General features: G+C 39.5%; 2 protein-coding genes across 3 annotated transcripts in view; one reads left to right on the forward strand and one right to left on the reverse strand.

Moving 5' to 3' along the window:
• Positions 1 to 6100, reverse strand: part of LOC307020885 (integrin beta-1-like) — a 39254-nt gene extending 33154 nt beyond the window's left edge. The window contains exon 1 of one of the 2 annotated variants that reach the window (XM_079652570.1): positions 5829 to 6100. The gene's annotated coding sequence lies outside the window, so the exon portion shown is untranslated. The remainder of the gene's footprint in view (positions 1 to 5828) is intronic. The other variant, XM_079652571.1, reaches the window with a different exon arrangement.
• Positions 5699 to 13249, forward strand: LOC307020888 (tripartite motif-containing protein 16-like). The gene is made up of 2 exons (XM_079652578.1): positions 5699 to 5808; positions 10898 to 13249. The coding sequence occupies exon 2, from the start codon at positions 11099 to 11101 to the stop codon at positions 12764 to 12766; it is 1668 nt and encodes a 555-aa protein (XP_079508704.1). The 5' UTR covers positions 5699 to 5808; positions 10898 to 11098; the 3' UTR covers positions 12767 to 13249.
• Positions 13250 to 15398: the final 2149 nt, after the last annotated feature.

Here is a 15398-nt window from a genome sequence, read left to right on the forward strand (position 1 = left end):
AAACACTTCCATATCTGGTTTTAGCAAATGCTACATAAACCTAGACATGTTGGGTGTCCCAGATCTGTCACATGATGCATCTGGTGTTATCAAATGACGAACGCTGCACTAAGGAAAAAAAAAAAATTGGCGCTCACTACGGCTGCACAATTAATCAAAATGCTATCAAATAAACCGTATGGACAAGTGCTACATCGAATTTGCTGTAAGCCCAAAAAATTGGTAAAGGTAAAATAAGTGAAAATATCTGAATGAAGTATTGTGGCGCTGCAGAGAAGTCGTGGTGTATTTGGTAGAGATCCTCTTGCAAATCACATGGCAATTGTAATATCAGGGAATCAGTTGAACCGATATATTCCTGCACTTTAACTTGATCTGCATAATGAAGTATGAATGCTTGTATGTTGTAGGTGTGTGGCGCAGTGGCTTAGTGCACTGATCTTCAAATCAGAGGATAGCCAGTTCGAGTCCCACTGCAGTCAGCATGTCGTTGTGTCCCTGGGCAAGACACTTCACACCAAATTATCGGGATTGCCCGTCTAACAAAAGTGTCTAACAAGTGACATGTAATGTCCTCTCCTGAATGTTGTGCGTCTCATTTGTATTTTTGAGTAGCTCTACTCATCTCATTGTACCTCTATAATGACAATAAAGGATTCTATTGTATTCTATGTAATATAAAACAACCTATATTTGCCGAATCTTGCAGCCATAGCATTCACCCAAACCCAGAAATGCTCCTGTTGGGTGGGTCATCTGTTAGTCCACAAACTGAGATGTGGGGCCCACCCCCCCGACGCTCAGCCAGACAGCCCCACACCTGCTGCAGAAATTCTCACTCCACTCTCAGCCCATTAGGTGCCCAAACAACTCAGCATGACTCTGCATCCATTTCCTTAATTAAAGCCGCACCCAGACCTTTTTCTCTCTCCAACCGGCTGCTGAAAGATCAGGAAGAACCCCTCGCTGCTGACCGCACACACAGCATGTTTAAAGGAAACCAAACGTACGCACAGGAATACCTCGTTTATCCAGACAACATCTGGCATGATGCTTGATACTGAACTTTAAATGTGCTGTCAAACTACATGAGTGTTACCAGGTGATGGATGGGTGTCTCTTGGGACAAATCATGAGAAAGACACATTTTGACCATCTGACGGTTAAAGAAATGGTTGAACGGATTATTAAACATTTATATCATCCCTTTAATCCTTTTCCTACGATGATGCATGGGTTCGGCTGGTGTCCAAATCATTATCACTATCAAAAAAGACAACAGCCAAGTGTATAATTACCCATTACTGTTTTTGTAAACTATTTCTTTAATAAATGATAAATAAGATACCAACAAGGTAAGTACAAAACGAAACATTATCACATTTAAGGGAAAGCAACGGCATGAGAAATACTGCCTTTAGTCGTTTAATAGCCGTATCGTCTTCCAGGTGATTCATCCCAGTGGATTCATTATGAACCTCCCAGACTCATGTATCACCAGCATCCCAAAGAGTAATGACAACAACAGGGTATAACCGTTCTGTTGCAAAAAACTAATTGAAAGACAATTATGATCAATGCAATATGTTATCATTCTGCTAGAGATGTCCCGATCCGATCACGTGATCGGGGATCGGAGCCGATCACGTGATTTTCAAAAGATCGGAATCGGGAGAAGGGGATTGATTTTTTTTTAATACATTTGTATTATTTTATTTAATGTTACAAAACAAGAATGACCATGTTCACGTCTTAAAGTCATCCTGAGGCCTTAGTTTTGGTTTATAATTAAACAACATCATGTTTGTGTTGCTTCTTTTGGGCACTGTTGCCAGATTTGAGAGAAATAAGCAACCAAGACCTGGTTGCTTATTTCTCTCAAATCTGGCAACAGAGTGGGCGCAGTGTCTAATAGTAGCAGAAAGCTAACGAGAGGCTACATTCAGCTGGTGACTCCGGAGTCGGGACAGAGAATATGTCAGGAGTTTGGAAGTATTTTAAAATTGAAAGCGAAGGCAGTGTAACAGCCAGATGCAATGTTTGCAAGGCGGAGGTTCCGCGTGGTGGAAAGAACAGAGCTACGTTCAACACGACCAATATAATACGCCACCTGAGAAACAAACACCACCAAGAACACGACGAGTACAAAGCGGCCACTCAGGTAACGGCACTGAAACAACCAACACTTTCAGAGACGTTTAAAAAGGAAAGAGAAACTGCCCCAGAACAGTGAAAAGACCAACAAAATAACAGCCAAGATAGCTGAATTCATCGTTTCATTCATAGTTAGTCTTAAGGCTAGAATTCTGCACTAAGCCAAATTTGTATTTTATTTATTTGTGACTGAATGTGAACTTGTGAAGCTAGTCAAGCTACCTCTTTCCAATAGAGTTATTTTAGTTTTGTTACTGCACTATCTGCACTCAATTTGTTTACATGGTTATTTTGTGGTGAAACACTGATAAGCTTTATTTTGTTTTGATCCAATGCTGCTGTGAAGCTATCCATGGGTCATTTCAATCAAAAAATAACCTTAAGGGACAACTTGAATGCTTTTTAACTTTTTTTTCTCTTAATGCATTGCATAAAGATCGGATCGGGAAAAATCGGTATTGGCAGATTGTCAAAATCAAATGATCGGAATCGGATCGGGAGCAAAGAAAGGTGATCGTGACATCCCGAGACATAACATTTGCTTTAAGATCTAAAAGCCATATAGAACAAATCTGAAAAACCAAATTCTCGCGTTACTCACTCAATTAGACACTGCTTATTTAAGAAAGAGTAAAAAAAAGTCAGTCGGCTTGTATATGTTTTAAGTTGTAGAGCAACGTCAGGACCCGCTTGGTTTTATCTGCCATGAGGAGGAGAAGCCGATCTCCCCTCAGAGAGATGAGATAACACATTCCTTCTTAACCTGCTCCACATTATGTTGTGGAAAAGAAACGACGTCACTGAAAAATGGGGAGCTTTTTCCATCTTTCCAGCCTGAACCCCGACTCTACTCAGTACGAGGCATGAGGACATTTCTGGCTGTAAATAACTTGAAACCCTCACGGTTTTTTAAAAAGCGGTTTCCTCTGAGACTGTATTTTACTTTCAGCGGCTGGATTTCATTTCTAACACCTTATAAATTACGTTATTTGCCTTTAAATATGACACATTGGCATTATAACATATTTCTTTTTAACATTTTATCGAAGTAACTGATCAAAAGTCATGATATAAAAACACATTTGAGAATTACCTGAGATATTTATTGTTGTTATTATTAATGACTCTTGAAGTGTGTCTTGTTTTCTCTCTTTTAGAGCTTACACTGGAAATGAATTGTATAATCGATTAAAACAGCAAAAGGTTTTAGCCAACCTTTCTTGTTCAAAAGTCAAAGATTATAGTGTATTTTAAGTGCAGAGCAGCAAATCCTAGCATTTTGAGCGGTGAAAAAAACACATTTCTGTCTCTACGGAAAGATTAACGGACAAATAGTTTTCGCCTTTCATTTGTCACTTCTTTTTATGGCTGTATTCTTGTTATCGGGTCTAATTATGACCAAAATGCATCCTTAATTAAATACAGTTTTAGCAATATTCTGTACTACTACTCAGAATACCTACAAATATCTTTCTTGCCGCACATTCTCAAACGATGTCCCCCTTTTCATGAGTCTGCTATAAGGACTCCCATCACAGAAGGATGGGGATAGAGCCATAACGGGATAATGTTTAAACCATGATCATATATCTACAAACAAACACTCGCTCATGACTCGTCTGGCCGTCACTGGGAGGCCAGATCATCCATGACTCATATCTGACAAGTCGTGGGGGGGGGGAAGGAGTTGAGTAATGCTGAATGACCCTTCAATCTGCCTCGGACACTCCTCGCTGCTGGCCGCTGTGTTTAAACATCACAACAATGTAACTAAGGGAAGTGACTCAGGGATCTGCAGGGAGTCTGATCTAAGTCTAGTCTACAGACTCATGTCTACACTTACCATGCCTAGTGTATATTATCTGCACACATGTCATTCATTCAAGATCAGAAACATGCATGTTTTCTGATTTGACACATTGCTGTTGCTATGTCATTAACATGCAACGAAAAGCTAGCACTTAACCCGAGGCGTTTTATTCCACTGTCACTAAATTAGGCCCTGGTGAACGCAGATTACTAGTTGAAGGAATCAAGCTTCTCCCTGAGATTAACAAGGAAGGAAGAAAACACTCCCTCAGGCTGCAATTCCTTTACAGGAAGTGAATGAGGCAAGCAAGACCAATCTTGTTCAGCTTACATGTTGCAGAGTCAACAGTCCTGAATCACAGCTGTGGGCAAGGCTCAACAAGAGGCTCTGGATTCTGGTTAACCGATCTGGCCTTCTTTAAGACGCCGTAGTGTATCCTCAACCACAGTTTGTACGACCCATAGTGTAGTTTGGTCACTCTAGGATCCGGCTGTGGTTTGTTCAGGCTGTTCTCTACATGTCTAACTTGATTTCAATGTTTAAAGACTTTCAAAGGGCTTTTGTTTAGTTGTCTTTCATGTATGTTTTCCCCCACATGTATGAGCCTTCTGAAGTTAAAGTGAATTCTGCTTTTGTCCACACACAAATGGTAAAGATATCAGCAAAGGGTTTTTATGGACACATTGAGAAAAGCCTTGTTGGACAAATGGACCCAAGTGCTTTAAGAGCATTCCTAAGGAAAACCAGGTGGTTTGAAATGCAATCTTCACTTTTCAGGACAAAAAATATCCTGATTGATGACCAGACACACAAAAGACTTTACCTAGAGCTGCCTGTAAATATGTCTTTAAACAAACTATAACAGAGTAGTAATATGACAATGCCTAGGTGCCTTAACAAAAGGCTTTTTGGTCTGAGAGCCACAGAAAGAGGCATGTTTTTCGACATTTTATTACATAAATGTGTAAGTATAAACTCCAAGTAGGACGTGTGAAAGTCTCTGTAATAGTTTAAACTCAGAGGTGGGAGAAATACTCAGATCTTGTACTTAAGTAGAAATACCAGAGTAAAAGGAATACTTTGTTATAAGTAAGAGTCCTGCAATCAAAATGTGACTTAGATAAAAGTACAAAAGTACTGGCATCAAAATATACTATAATAATAGGGTAGAAGAAAAATTTAAATACTCAAGTAAAGTACAATTACCTCAAAAGTGTATATAAGTAGTGCACTTGGGTAAATGTACTTAGTTACTTTACAATGTTTAAACTTAAAAGGGGGAGTAATACTTGTATTAATAGCTATCCAGTAATGATAATTCCCATTAAAAAATGTATACTGTCCTCTCTGGCCAACAAAAGGCTTTTAGGTCTGAGTGCCACAGAAAGATGCTAGTTTTTCGACATGTTATTACATAAATGTGTAGGTATAAACACCAATAAGGATGTGTAAAAGTATCTGTAAAGGTTTAAACTCACAGGGGAGTAATACTTGTATTAATAGCTATCCAGTGCTGATAATTCCCATTATTTCCTCACACTTTAAACCACCCAAACTGCCCTCGTTGGCCTACTTTCTGTACAAAGCCCAATTTAAGATTTATTCAGGGACAGACTTGAGGTGTAGGTTGAAATATGGCGACATTTCACACATCATAGTGTTAAAAAACATAGCTTTAAAAGGACATTTATGGGGGGGAAAAAACAACTGCCTTTCCAGTGCTAGCTAGCTAACTTCGTTAATCCACACCCAAAGTTTCCCCCTGAAGACAAGCATTCCTCGCTTCTCCCCTTTTGTCGTTTACAGTCGATTTAAACATGGGTTAAATCTTAAAGAAAACGTAGGTGAGTATAACAACACTTACCTTTTGTTGATGATAAACTGGTTGTTCCGTTGATTTAGAGTAACATTAGCCCGAAAAAGTGTCCTCTTTTAGAGAAATAAAAACGGTTAGTGAGGCGAGGAGGACTGGCTGAAACTGTTATAAAGGGTTCGCTTTGTTTGACGCACCGCTACGTCGAGAACGTAACGTGTCCAATGAAAATGCGTCAACTAAAATTAAATATTTTAATTGTATTAATTAAATAAGGATCGAGGAGTGCCCGGATCTCCCGAACACGTTTCATTCGCGGCTCCGATGCTACTACTGCTGGTTTTTTTGTTTTGTTTAATGCTCCAGTTCATCAAAACCCCTTCTTGTTAATTAGACCCCGCCTACAGAGGAAGAACAGCGGCACGTAGGGGCCGCACAAACAAACACACATTGAACTGTGAACCCATCCTCACCTCGGATGTGGTGAAAAGTACATTTACTCAAGTAGTCAGAGGTGGGAGAAGTACTCAGGTCTTGTATTTGAGTAAAAGTATTAGTAACAGAGTACTCTGTTACAAGTGAAAGTCCTGCATTTAAATGCTACTCAAATAAAATTATAAAAGTAGCCTATTGGCATCAAAATATACTTAAAGTACCAAAAGTTAAAAGTACTCTGTTATAATATTTTATCAATCTGATAAAATACCTTAAGAAGAAGCACAACGTGGCATGGGTAAATAATCAATACATAACCTTAATATGTAACTGAAATACAAAATTCGTTGAAAAAGACACTTCACACTTTTAGATGAAGCAATGAAAGGACTTACTTCCCACATTTAGCATCTTAAATCACTGTAATGTGTGATGAGTGTGTAGCAGCTGATGCTGCCAGCTGGTGAGATGAACACATGAAGTCACCATCTCCATTTCTTTACATCATCGCACAATCATGCTGGCACATACTTCTCATAATCCGCTCAGGAAGAGTTTGCACAGTGCTCTTTCTCAGTATCAGTTTCACACACATTTATAACCAAGAGAGCTTATACACAACCTCAGGACTCAGAGAAATAGGGCATATCAGAGGGAAATGCTCAGTAGTCTGGCGGCTTTAGCTTGGATGTCCAACTGATTAATTTCTAATTATATCTCATGCAAGTCGTATAAGATAACGTACAACAATGAGCTGCTTTCTTCTATTAATGTTAATTAAAAACAAGTGTTTTAAAAATGTGTTCACAAGTGTTTAGCAAGTACACAATGCTATAAAGGAACAAATTAGGCTTAAGCATTAGCATGTCATAGCATGGCATAGCACAGCATGGCATGGCATAGAATGGCATGGCATAGCATGGCATGGCATTTCAACCCATACTGTATACATGTGCTTTAGTGGTATATTAATACCCCAAATGTGCATTTCATTACATTTAAAATCCAGCCTTGATGCCGGTGGGATTATTAAGATTATTTAGTTTGACTAAATGTAGAACTGATAATGCAATTGAAGAAAGATCCCTAATATATCCATTGTATCTGGCTGTGTGCAGTGCCAGGTGGCAGCAGAAGTGAAATAGAAGCAAACATATTTAAGTTATGCTCCTTACGTTAAATGTACATTCAGTTTCTGCATGACACTGAATTATCAACAGCAGAAGTAACAGCTTTTATTACCTCAAGTATTACTTCAATAACTACAACTTTGTGGAGTCAGATTGATAAACATACCTATTTCTGTTTGGCTCTTACACAGCTAGACTACAGTAGAGATCAATATGTAAGTATAGATGCAATGCAACTCTGCAGCAAAGAAACGAGAGATCAAATGAGCACAACACACCAGCAGCGTGTGGGAAAGTGGTTCAGTTGCACCAATTTGGTCCGGAAACCTCACCTCAACCCAAGCCACATGCCTGGAGTTCACATGAGATCACACTGCAGTTTAATGCCACTCATAAAACATTTCCCCTGATCTGAGGAACACAGTTGAGTGAGAATGCTTTTAGTTTAATTTGCTGGAATCAGACTGTATATCCTCCTGGGACCCAGCACATTGAAAATGTCCACTGTAGACATTTTGTTAACACGCATCTCCTTTTACTCTTTTGAGCTACTCTATCAATCCCTGATGTATACACAGAGGACATTACATGTCATTTGTGTACTCTTTTATCCAAAGCAGCTTACATACTCAATACTGTGGACAATCCCCACAGGAGCAATTTGGGGTGAAGTGTCTTGCCCAGGGACACAACGACATGCTGACTGCAGTGGGGATTGAACTTGCTACCCCCTGATTCAAAGTCCGGCACTCTATCCACTGAGCCACAGCCGCTCATCCTGGTCTTTCCAGTGATATGTCATTCGTTAAAATTGCATGCTGGGAAGTCCCTCTTTCTTTTCATCCAAAATGGCTGGCATACCAAAAACAAAATCTTATAGAAGCAGGAGGAGAAGTCAAATATTGTTGAATAATTTACATTTTTACCATGAAAATCATATGTGTTCTCGTTTATTAACATGTGAGGAACTATATAATTAGTTCTGAAAGCAATTAAATAATTTAAGTTGTGAAATAACAGCTCTTTTATAAATGTCCATCCTAGTGGACGTCAGGACCATCTTCATGGACTCAATATTGTTGCAGGAGACGGAACTGAAGCAGAGATTTTCTGTACCAGATAGTTCAGGGAGATTCAGATGTTGAGCTCTCAGATGATGAGAGAGATGAGGATTTCACGCCTGGGATAGAAGAGGGTCAAGAGGAAGGGGGGGAAAGATGCAGGAGGCTCCATGAGCGCACAGATACAGAGAGAGAGACAGATAGGGACGAGCTGGAAAGACAAGGCCCTCTGTGGGCCAAGACTAAGAGTAGCACGTATGTCTTATTGTTGTTTTTATTTGAAGTGGAGCCATGAAAAATGAGAATTGTCTCAGGAATGCAAGCTTTGTTTCTATGAGCAGGTAAAATGGAGACCACATCCATACAACTAGTCAAGATGACCCTACAGCCCGTGCCGACTGGAGTCAATGAGGTACTTTTCCCACTACATTGACTACAAAGTCTTTGAAGATCTGGAAAGATTCACCAAAAACCAAACTAGTTTTTTAGTGATCAAATAAACAGCAATGTTCAGATGAATGACTTATTCATGTTTTAAATAAAGGTGAATGTATTATTGTATTAATATCACTCTATAACCATAATACGTTACATAATCTATCTGTTCATTTTGGCTGTTTTCAAACTAAAATGGTCCCGACGTCCTCTACAGTGGACATAACTTTTACAAATTAAATTAAATTAAAAAAGTCTAAATTGCAAGAGGTTTTTTTTAACCCTAAAGAGGTAGGAAATCACCCAAAAAAGGAAATTGGAAGACACGTTTTTTCCTCGGGTCCCAGGAAGACATACATAAAGGGTGGTATATGAATGGGTTAAGAGGCAACGCTGCCACTCTGTGGTTAATGCGGGATATGGCATGCAGACAGTTATGGTGTCAGGTGATATGAATGCCAATCCTCTGTTTAACAATGTTTCTGAGCTTGAGGGGATTTGAACCTTTTCTGTTTAACCATAAATGATTTGTACGTAACATGTTGAGTATATAGTGGGTTCATACAGGAAAAGTCACAACATTAAGTATATTTAGGAAGTGTTCACATTGGATATAGTCTGAACACACCTTTTGAGTCTACTTAATTGTGTCCCTTTTCATTAGAAAACTTTCACCTTTTTAATGTAAAAACAAAAGGTAATGTACGGTTGAAGAGAAACAGATGGAAGTGACAAAACTAAACCTCTAAATATACTGTTAAAACAAAGACTGTATACATGTTATGATTACGATGTGCCTTTAGCTGCGTATGGTTATAAGTTGAATGCACCTGTTGTGGTGCTCACAATTTTGAATAATTACAGTTTTTTGTATGAGGCAATGAGATAAAGTAACCTCCTATCCTGACAGAAAAACATTTAGAAAAAAATTCATTGTGACCCTAGGACAGAAGTCTGCAACCTTTCTGACCAAAAGAGCCATTTTGCCCTCTTTTCCACCAATTATTCTCTGGAGCCACAAAACATATTTGATAGCTTGATAGCTTATAAAGTGGTATATATTGTTACAGTGGAGGAAATAAGTGATTCCTTGCAGATTTTGTTAGTTTGCCCACTTACAAAGAAATGAACAGTCTATCATTTTAATGGTAGATTTAGATTTGGTGGTATATTTTACTAATGAGAGAGAAAATCCAGAAATTGACATTATAAAAAAGATACACATTTATATGCGTTTAACTGTGGGAAATATAAATAAACAGTGATATATAATTACAGGTTAAGATATCCAACAGCATTATATAAAGTAAAAGTTGCTCCGCCTTTAACAGCTGTGATGAACACATTAATGTAAACAAAATGAAAGAATCCAGTAATTCAATATAAGATTCTAAAATGGGACATTGGGCGCAGTAAGTACTTTTACTTTTGGTACTTTAACTATTTTTTGATGCCAATACGTCTCAGTTTATGCTGCTTTATAGGTCTGCATGCACTACATTTTAGAAGACAGTATTGTATTTTTTAATCCACTGCATTAATTTCACAGCTTTTAGTTACCAGTTAGATATAGATTAGTAGATAATTCAAAAATATAAATCAATTATTAAATACACTTTGACAGATATTTATAGGTTAAGATATCCAGCAGCAGGACATAAAGTTATTACAATTAGCTCTACATTTAATAACTGTGATAAACACATCAATAATCATTATATTAACTCTATGCGATTCTGAAAAGGGCCATTATGCATAAGGAGTACTTTAAGTATTGATACCAATTATTTTGTAGTTTTACTTGTTACACAGTATTTTTACCCTGTAGTATTTCTACTTTTGCTTTAGTAGAATATCTGAGTACTTCTTTCACCACTGCTACCATGAGTGTGGAGCCGTGTGCTACGAAAGCCTCAATTTAAAACAAATATTTTACAGCTGAAGACTGTTTTCAAATGTAGAGCAGGTTGTAAGCGAGGCTCCGTTTGTAAATGAGGAAACAGTTCAGAGTGTCAGCGCTCAGAGTTTGATAAGCCCTCCCTCTTCTTCCTGCTCTCAGACGCAGCCAGCTCCACTCTGTATTTCCTGGTTCCTCCCCTTTAGATCCACACTGAGGAGGATGGGTGTAACCAACATGTGGGTGAAGAACAAGAGCTGATAGGCCACATTCACTGCTCACACACATCCTGTTCAGATCACAGCTCATAGTTTCAGGTTTCAGGAAGTGAAACTCAGACACTCGCTGCCACTGAGAGGAGAAATGGCGCAGAAAGGAGTTCAGCTGGACCGGGAAACCTTCTCTTGTTCGATCTGTCTGGATCTACTGAAGGATCCGGTGGCTACTCCCTGTGGACACAGCTACTGCATGAAGTGTATTGAAGGCTTCTGGGATGGAGAGGATGAGAAGAAGATCCACAGCTGCCCTCAGTGCAGGCAGAGCTTCACACCGAGGCCTGTCCTGCTGAAAAACACCATGTTAGCAGCTTTAGTGGAGGAGCTGAAGAAGATTGGACTTCAAGCTGCTCCTGCTGATCACTGCTATGCTGGAGCTGAAGATGTGGCCTGTGATGTTTGTACTGGGAGAAAACTGAGAGCATGTAAGTCCTGCCTCGTGTGTCTGGCCTCTTATTGTGACAAACACCTCCAGCCTCATTATGACGTAGCTCCATTAAAGAAACACAAGCTGGTGGAGCCCTCCAAGAAGCTCCAGGAGAACATCTGCTCTCGTCACGACGAGGTGATGAAGATGTTCTGCCGCACTGATCAGCAGAGTATCTGTTATCTCTGCTCTGTGGACGAACACAAAGGCCACGACACGGTGTCAGCTGCAGCAGAGAGGACTGAGAGGCAGAGAGAGCTGGAGGGGAGTCGACTAAACATCCAGCAGAGAATCCAGGACGGAGAGAAGGAGGTGAAGCTGCTTCAGCAGGAGGTGGAGGCCGTCAATGGCTCTGCTGATAAAGCAGTGGAGGACAGTGAGAAGGTGTTCACTGAGCTGATCCGTCTCATGAAGAAAATAAGCTCTGATGTGAAGCAGCAGCTCAGATCCCAGCAGGAGAGAGAAGTGAGTCGAGTCAGAGAGCTCCAGGAGAAGCTGGAGCAGGAGATCTCTGAGCTGAAGAGGAGAGACGCTGAGCTGAAGCTGCTGTCTCACACAGAGGATCACAACCAGTTTCTGCTCAGCTACCCCTCCTCACTGCCAGCCCTCAGTGAAGCTACACACTCCTCCAGCACCAACATCCGTCCTCTGAGCTACTTTGAGGACGTGACGGCGGCCCTGTCAGCAGTCAGAGACAAACTACAGGACGTCCTGAGAGAGGAATGGACAAACGTCTCACCGACTGAAGTGGATGTTTTACTGTCAGCAGCAGAGCCCACCACCAGAGCTGGGTTCTTAGAATATTCACAGGAGATCAATCTGGATCCAAACACAGCATGCACACAGCTGTTATTATCTGAGGGGGGCAGAAAAGCAACAAACATGAAACAAGACCAGTCTTATCCTAGTCACCCAGACAGATTCACCAAATATTGTCAGGTCCTGAGTACAGAGAGTCTGACTGGACGTTGTTACTGGGAGGTGGAGCGGAGAGGGGGAGGAGTTTATGTAGCAGTCTCATACAAGAATATCAGCAGAGCAGAGAATGAAAGTTTATTTGCAAACAATGACAAATCTTGGTCCTTAGATTGTTTCCAAAACAGTTATTCATTTCGTCACAACAGTATCCACACTTCCGTCTCAGGTCCTCGGTCCTCCAGAGTAGGAGTGTACCTGGATCACAGAGCAGGTATTCTGTCCTTCTACAGCGTCTCTGAAACCATGACTCTCCTCCACAGAGTCCAGACCACATTCACTCAGCCGCTGCATGCTGGAGTTATGCTTGGCCGTGATAATGGAACCTCAGCTGAGTTTTGTAAACTGAAATAGCCTGAAGTCATTTGAGGAACTCTTCTACTTCTTAAACTCATTGTGTCCATCATTGTTGCTGAGAGCTGATTGTTCAGGTCTTCACTGCACAGAGATCAGCTGTCAATCAAACATTATGGGATGTGCTTTAACATCTTCTCATGAGTTGTTCTGTAGATGTTGGAGTTTCTTTAGGCGGCGCTCCTTCCTGTGTCTGTTTAGCCATGGAGGCTGTCACTGCTCAGGAGGATTTCTGTTAACCTCAACTCATATTTCTCTGCATTGAAATGTAAACGTTGCTCTAAATATTTGTTGAACATCGATATTGATGTATTTGTATGTTGGTGTTTCTGTTGTAAAGCATGAGAGAGAGAAAGCACCAGAGCTTCTTTCATTGTGGATATTTTATTCTAAATGTCTTTTATTTTTGACTAAGACTCAATGTGTTGAATGCATAAATGAAAGTTTGAAGAAGGAAATAAAACACATTAAAATAAAAGCTAACATGTTGAGTTTGTCATAAATTGTGTTTCTATTTTCAAGATGAGAGATGAGTGCCACATTTACATGTCTGTAAAAAAAGAGCTAAGAGGACACAAGTGAAAATCTCATTCTTTTGTTTTTTAAATCGTAAAATGAATGATCTATCCTCTCCAGTGAAGCTGCACTAAGTTGAGTTGAATTATAAATACATGTAGTTGTTTGTTATCCTCTACGGAAGGGGATTAAGACCACACGTGAAAAAAATGTGAGATCTGACCAAAAGTGATTTTCCTTTTTATGTTCTGAGATTTAAGTCAGAATATTTGTTTTTAAACTTTTCTCTTAACAGTCACGTATTATACTGTGTTTCATCAATATATTATAGTCTCATATATATATACAAAATCTGTCTCTAAAGTCTTTTGTTCAAAATACCAAACAGATCATGAATTAAAGCATGTCATGTCTGTTTCAGCCCTTTTCCAAAAGTTCTGATTCTGTGTCTGTAGTTAAATGCTAATGAGCTGCTGCTGGCCACGCCCCTTTAGGGAAGTGTTTCTGGCAGATCCAAGGTAAAGGAGAAGACCGCAGAGCAGAAGCGTTTCACAATGTCCATGTAGAAACTCAGCAGTGCTGGATTTGTGCAGCCTAAAACAGTCTCACATAAAGCATAATTATTTAAACTCACACTCAAAGAGCAAAACCTCAGCTCAAATCACCAAAACACTAAACACATTTCCAGCTGTGCACCCAATTTGCAATTCAACTTGGCACTTTTTGCAAAACACTGCACACGGCTCTCTAAGTAAGACACAGAAATCTGACATTTTCAGCTGTTTGCCATTTTCAAAACACTGCCATTAAAAATGCTACACACATGAACCAATCAACACATAGGCTACACGTGCCAAATGAACATAAACATGGAAGTGCTTTATTGTTGACTCAGCAATCAGGATGCAAGCACTAGAACGAGGCTCCACATAATACCTTTTTACAACAACAATGGTGTGTCAGCGGTGTGTGGTTAGGGCGCCGGCTGCTGGAGTGAAGGAGTGGCTCGGTCGGAGGCCAGACAGCTGATCGGAATCAGGTAATCAGTGCCGGAATAAAAGCATGTCATAACCTGGTTCTGGTCTGTTTTGCAGTAGGCGGGATCCTGGAAGGCCGCCAAAGGACTGCGGTCAAGCCAGCCGTCTTTCACTTTTGCGTGTTCAAACCAGCCGCCCCTGTATTTCGAGTGCGCGATTAGTTACAGGTTTACGGTAATGCAATAAAACAACTCTGGGAAGCTGGATTACAAAGTAAAGGATGGCATGTGGTTCATTTCTATTATTTGCAATTGAGGAACAGGGTAATTTATGAGAATAATTGTAGGATTTATTGCTTCATAAACTTGTTGCACAAATACTATGAACTACTTTTACTGTGTACTTTTTGAGAATGGCAAAATTCCCTCCAGAGAACAAGAAGGAGCATTTTTGTCTAACTTTGACGTGGGATAAAAAACATTTCTTCCATAAGTAGTTTATGAAACTGCCATGTTTGTACTTAATACTTCTAGAATTACTTGCAAACATAATATGAACTACTTTTACTGTGTACTTTTTCAGTAATTTGAGTTTCAAAGTCCTCTCCAGAGAACAAAAATGAGCATTTTTGTCAACTTTAATGTGGTCTAAATAAAATGTCTTCCATAAGTAGTTTATGAAACTGCCATGTTTGTACTTAGTACTTCTTAGACTAATTGCAAACATAATATGAACTACTTTTACTTTGTACTTTTTCAGTAATTTGAGTTTCAAAGTCCTCTCCAGACAACAAGAATGAGCATTTTTGTCAAAAAAGTAGTTCATATTATTTGTGCAAGTAGTCTAAGAAGTACTAAGTACAAACATGGCAGTTTCATAAACTACTTATGGAAGAAATGTTTTTTAGACCACATTAAAGTTGACAAAAATGTTCAATCTTTTTTCTCTGGAGGGGACTTTGAAAATCAAATTACTGAAAAAGTACACAGTAAAAGTAGTTCATATTATGTTTGCAAGTAGTCCTAGAAGTATTAAGTACAAACATGGCAGTTTCATAAACTACTTATGGAAGAAATGTTTTTTATCCCACGTCAAAGTTAGACAAAAATGCTCCTTCTTGTTCTCTGGAGGGAATTTTG

Source organism: Notothenia rossii (genome assembly GCF_949606895.1).
Source record: "Notothenia rossii genome assembly, chromosome: 9".
Lineage (NCBI taxonomy): Eukaryota > Metazoa > Chordata > Actinopteri > Perciformes > Nototheniidae > Notothenia > Notothenia rossii.

What these genes read in the sequence shown, in the direction of transcription:
- LOC307020888 (XM_079652578.1), top strand. Translation starts at nt 11,099, where the DNA reads ATGGCGCAGAAAGGAGTTCAGCTGGACCGGGAAACCTTCTCTTGTTCG.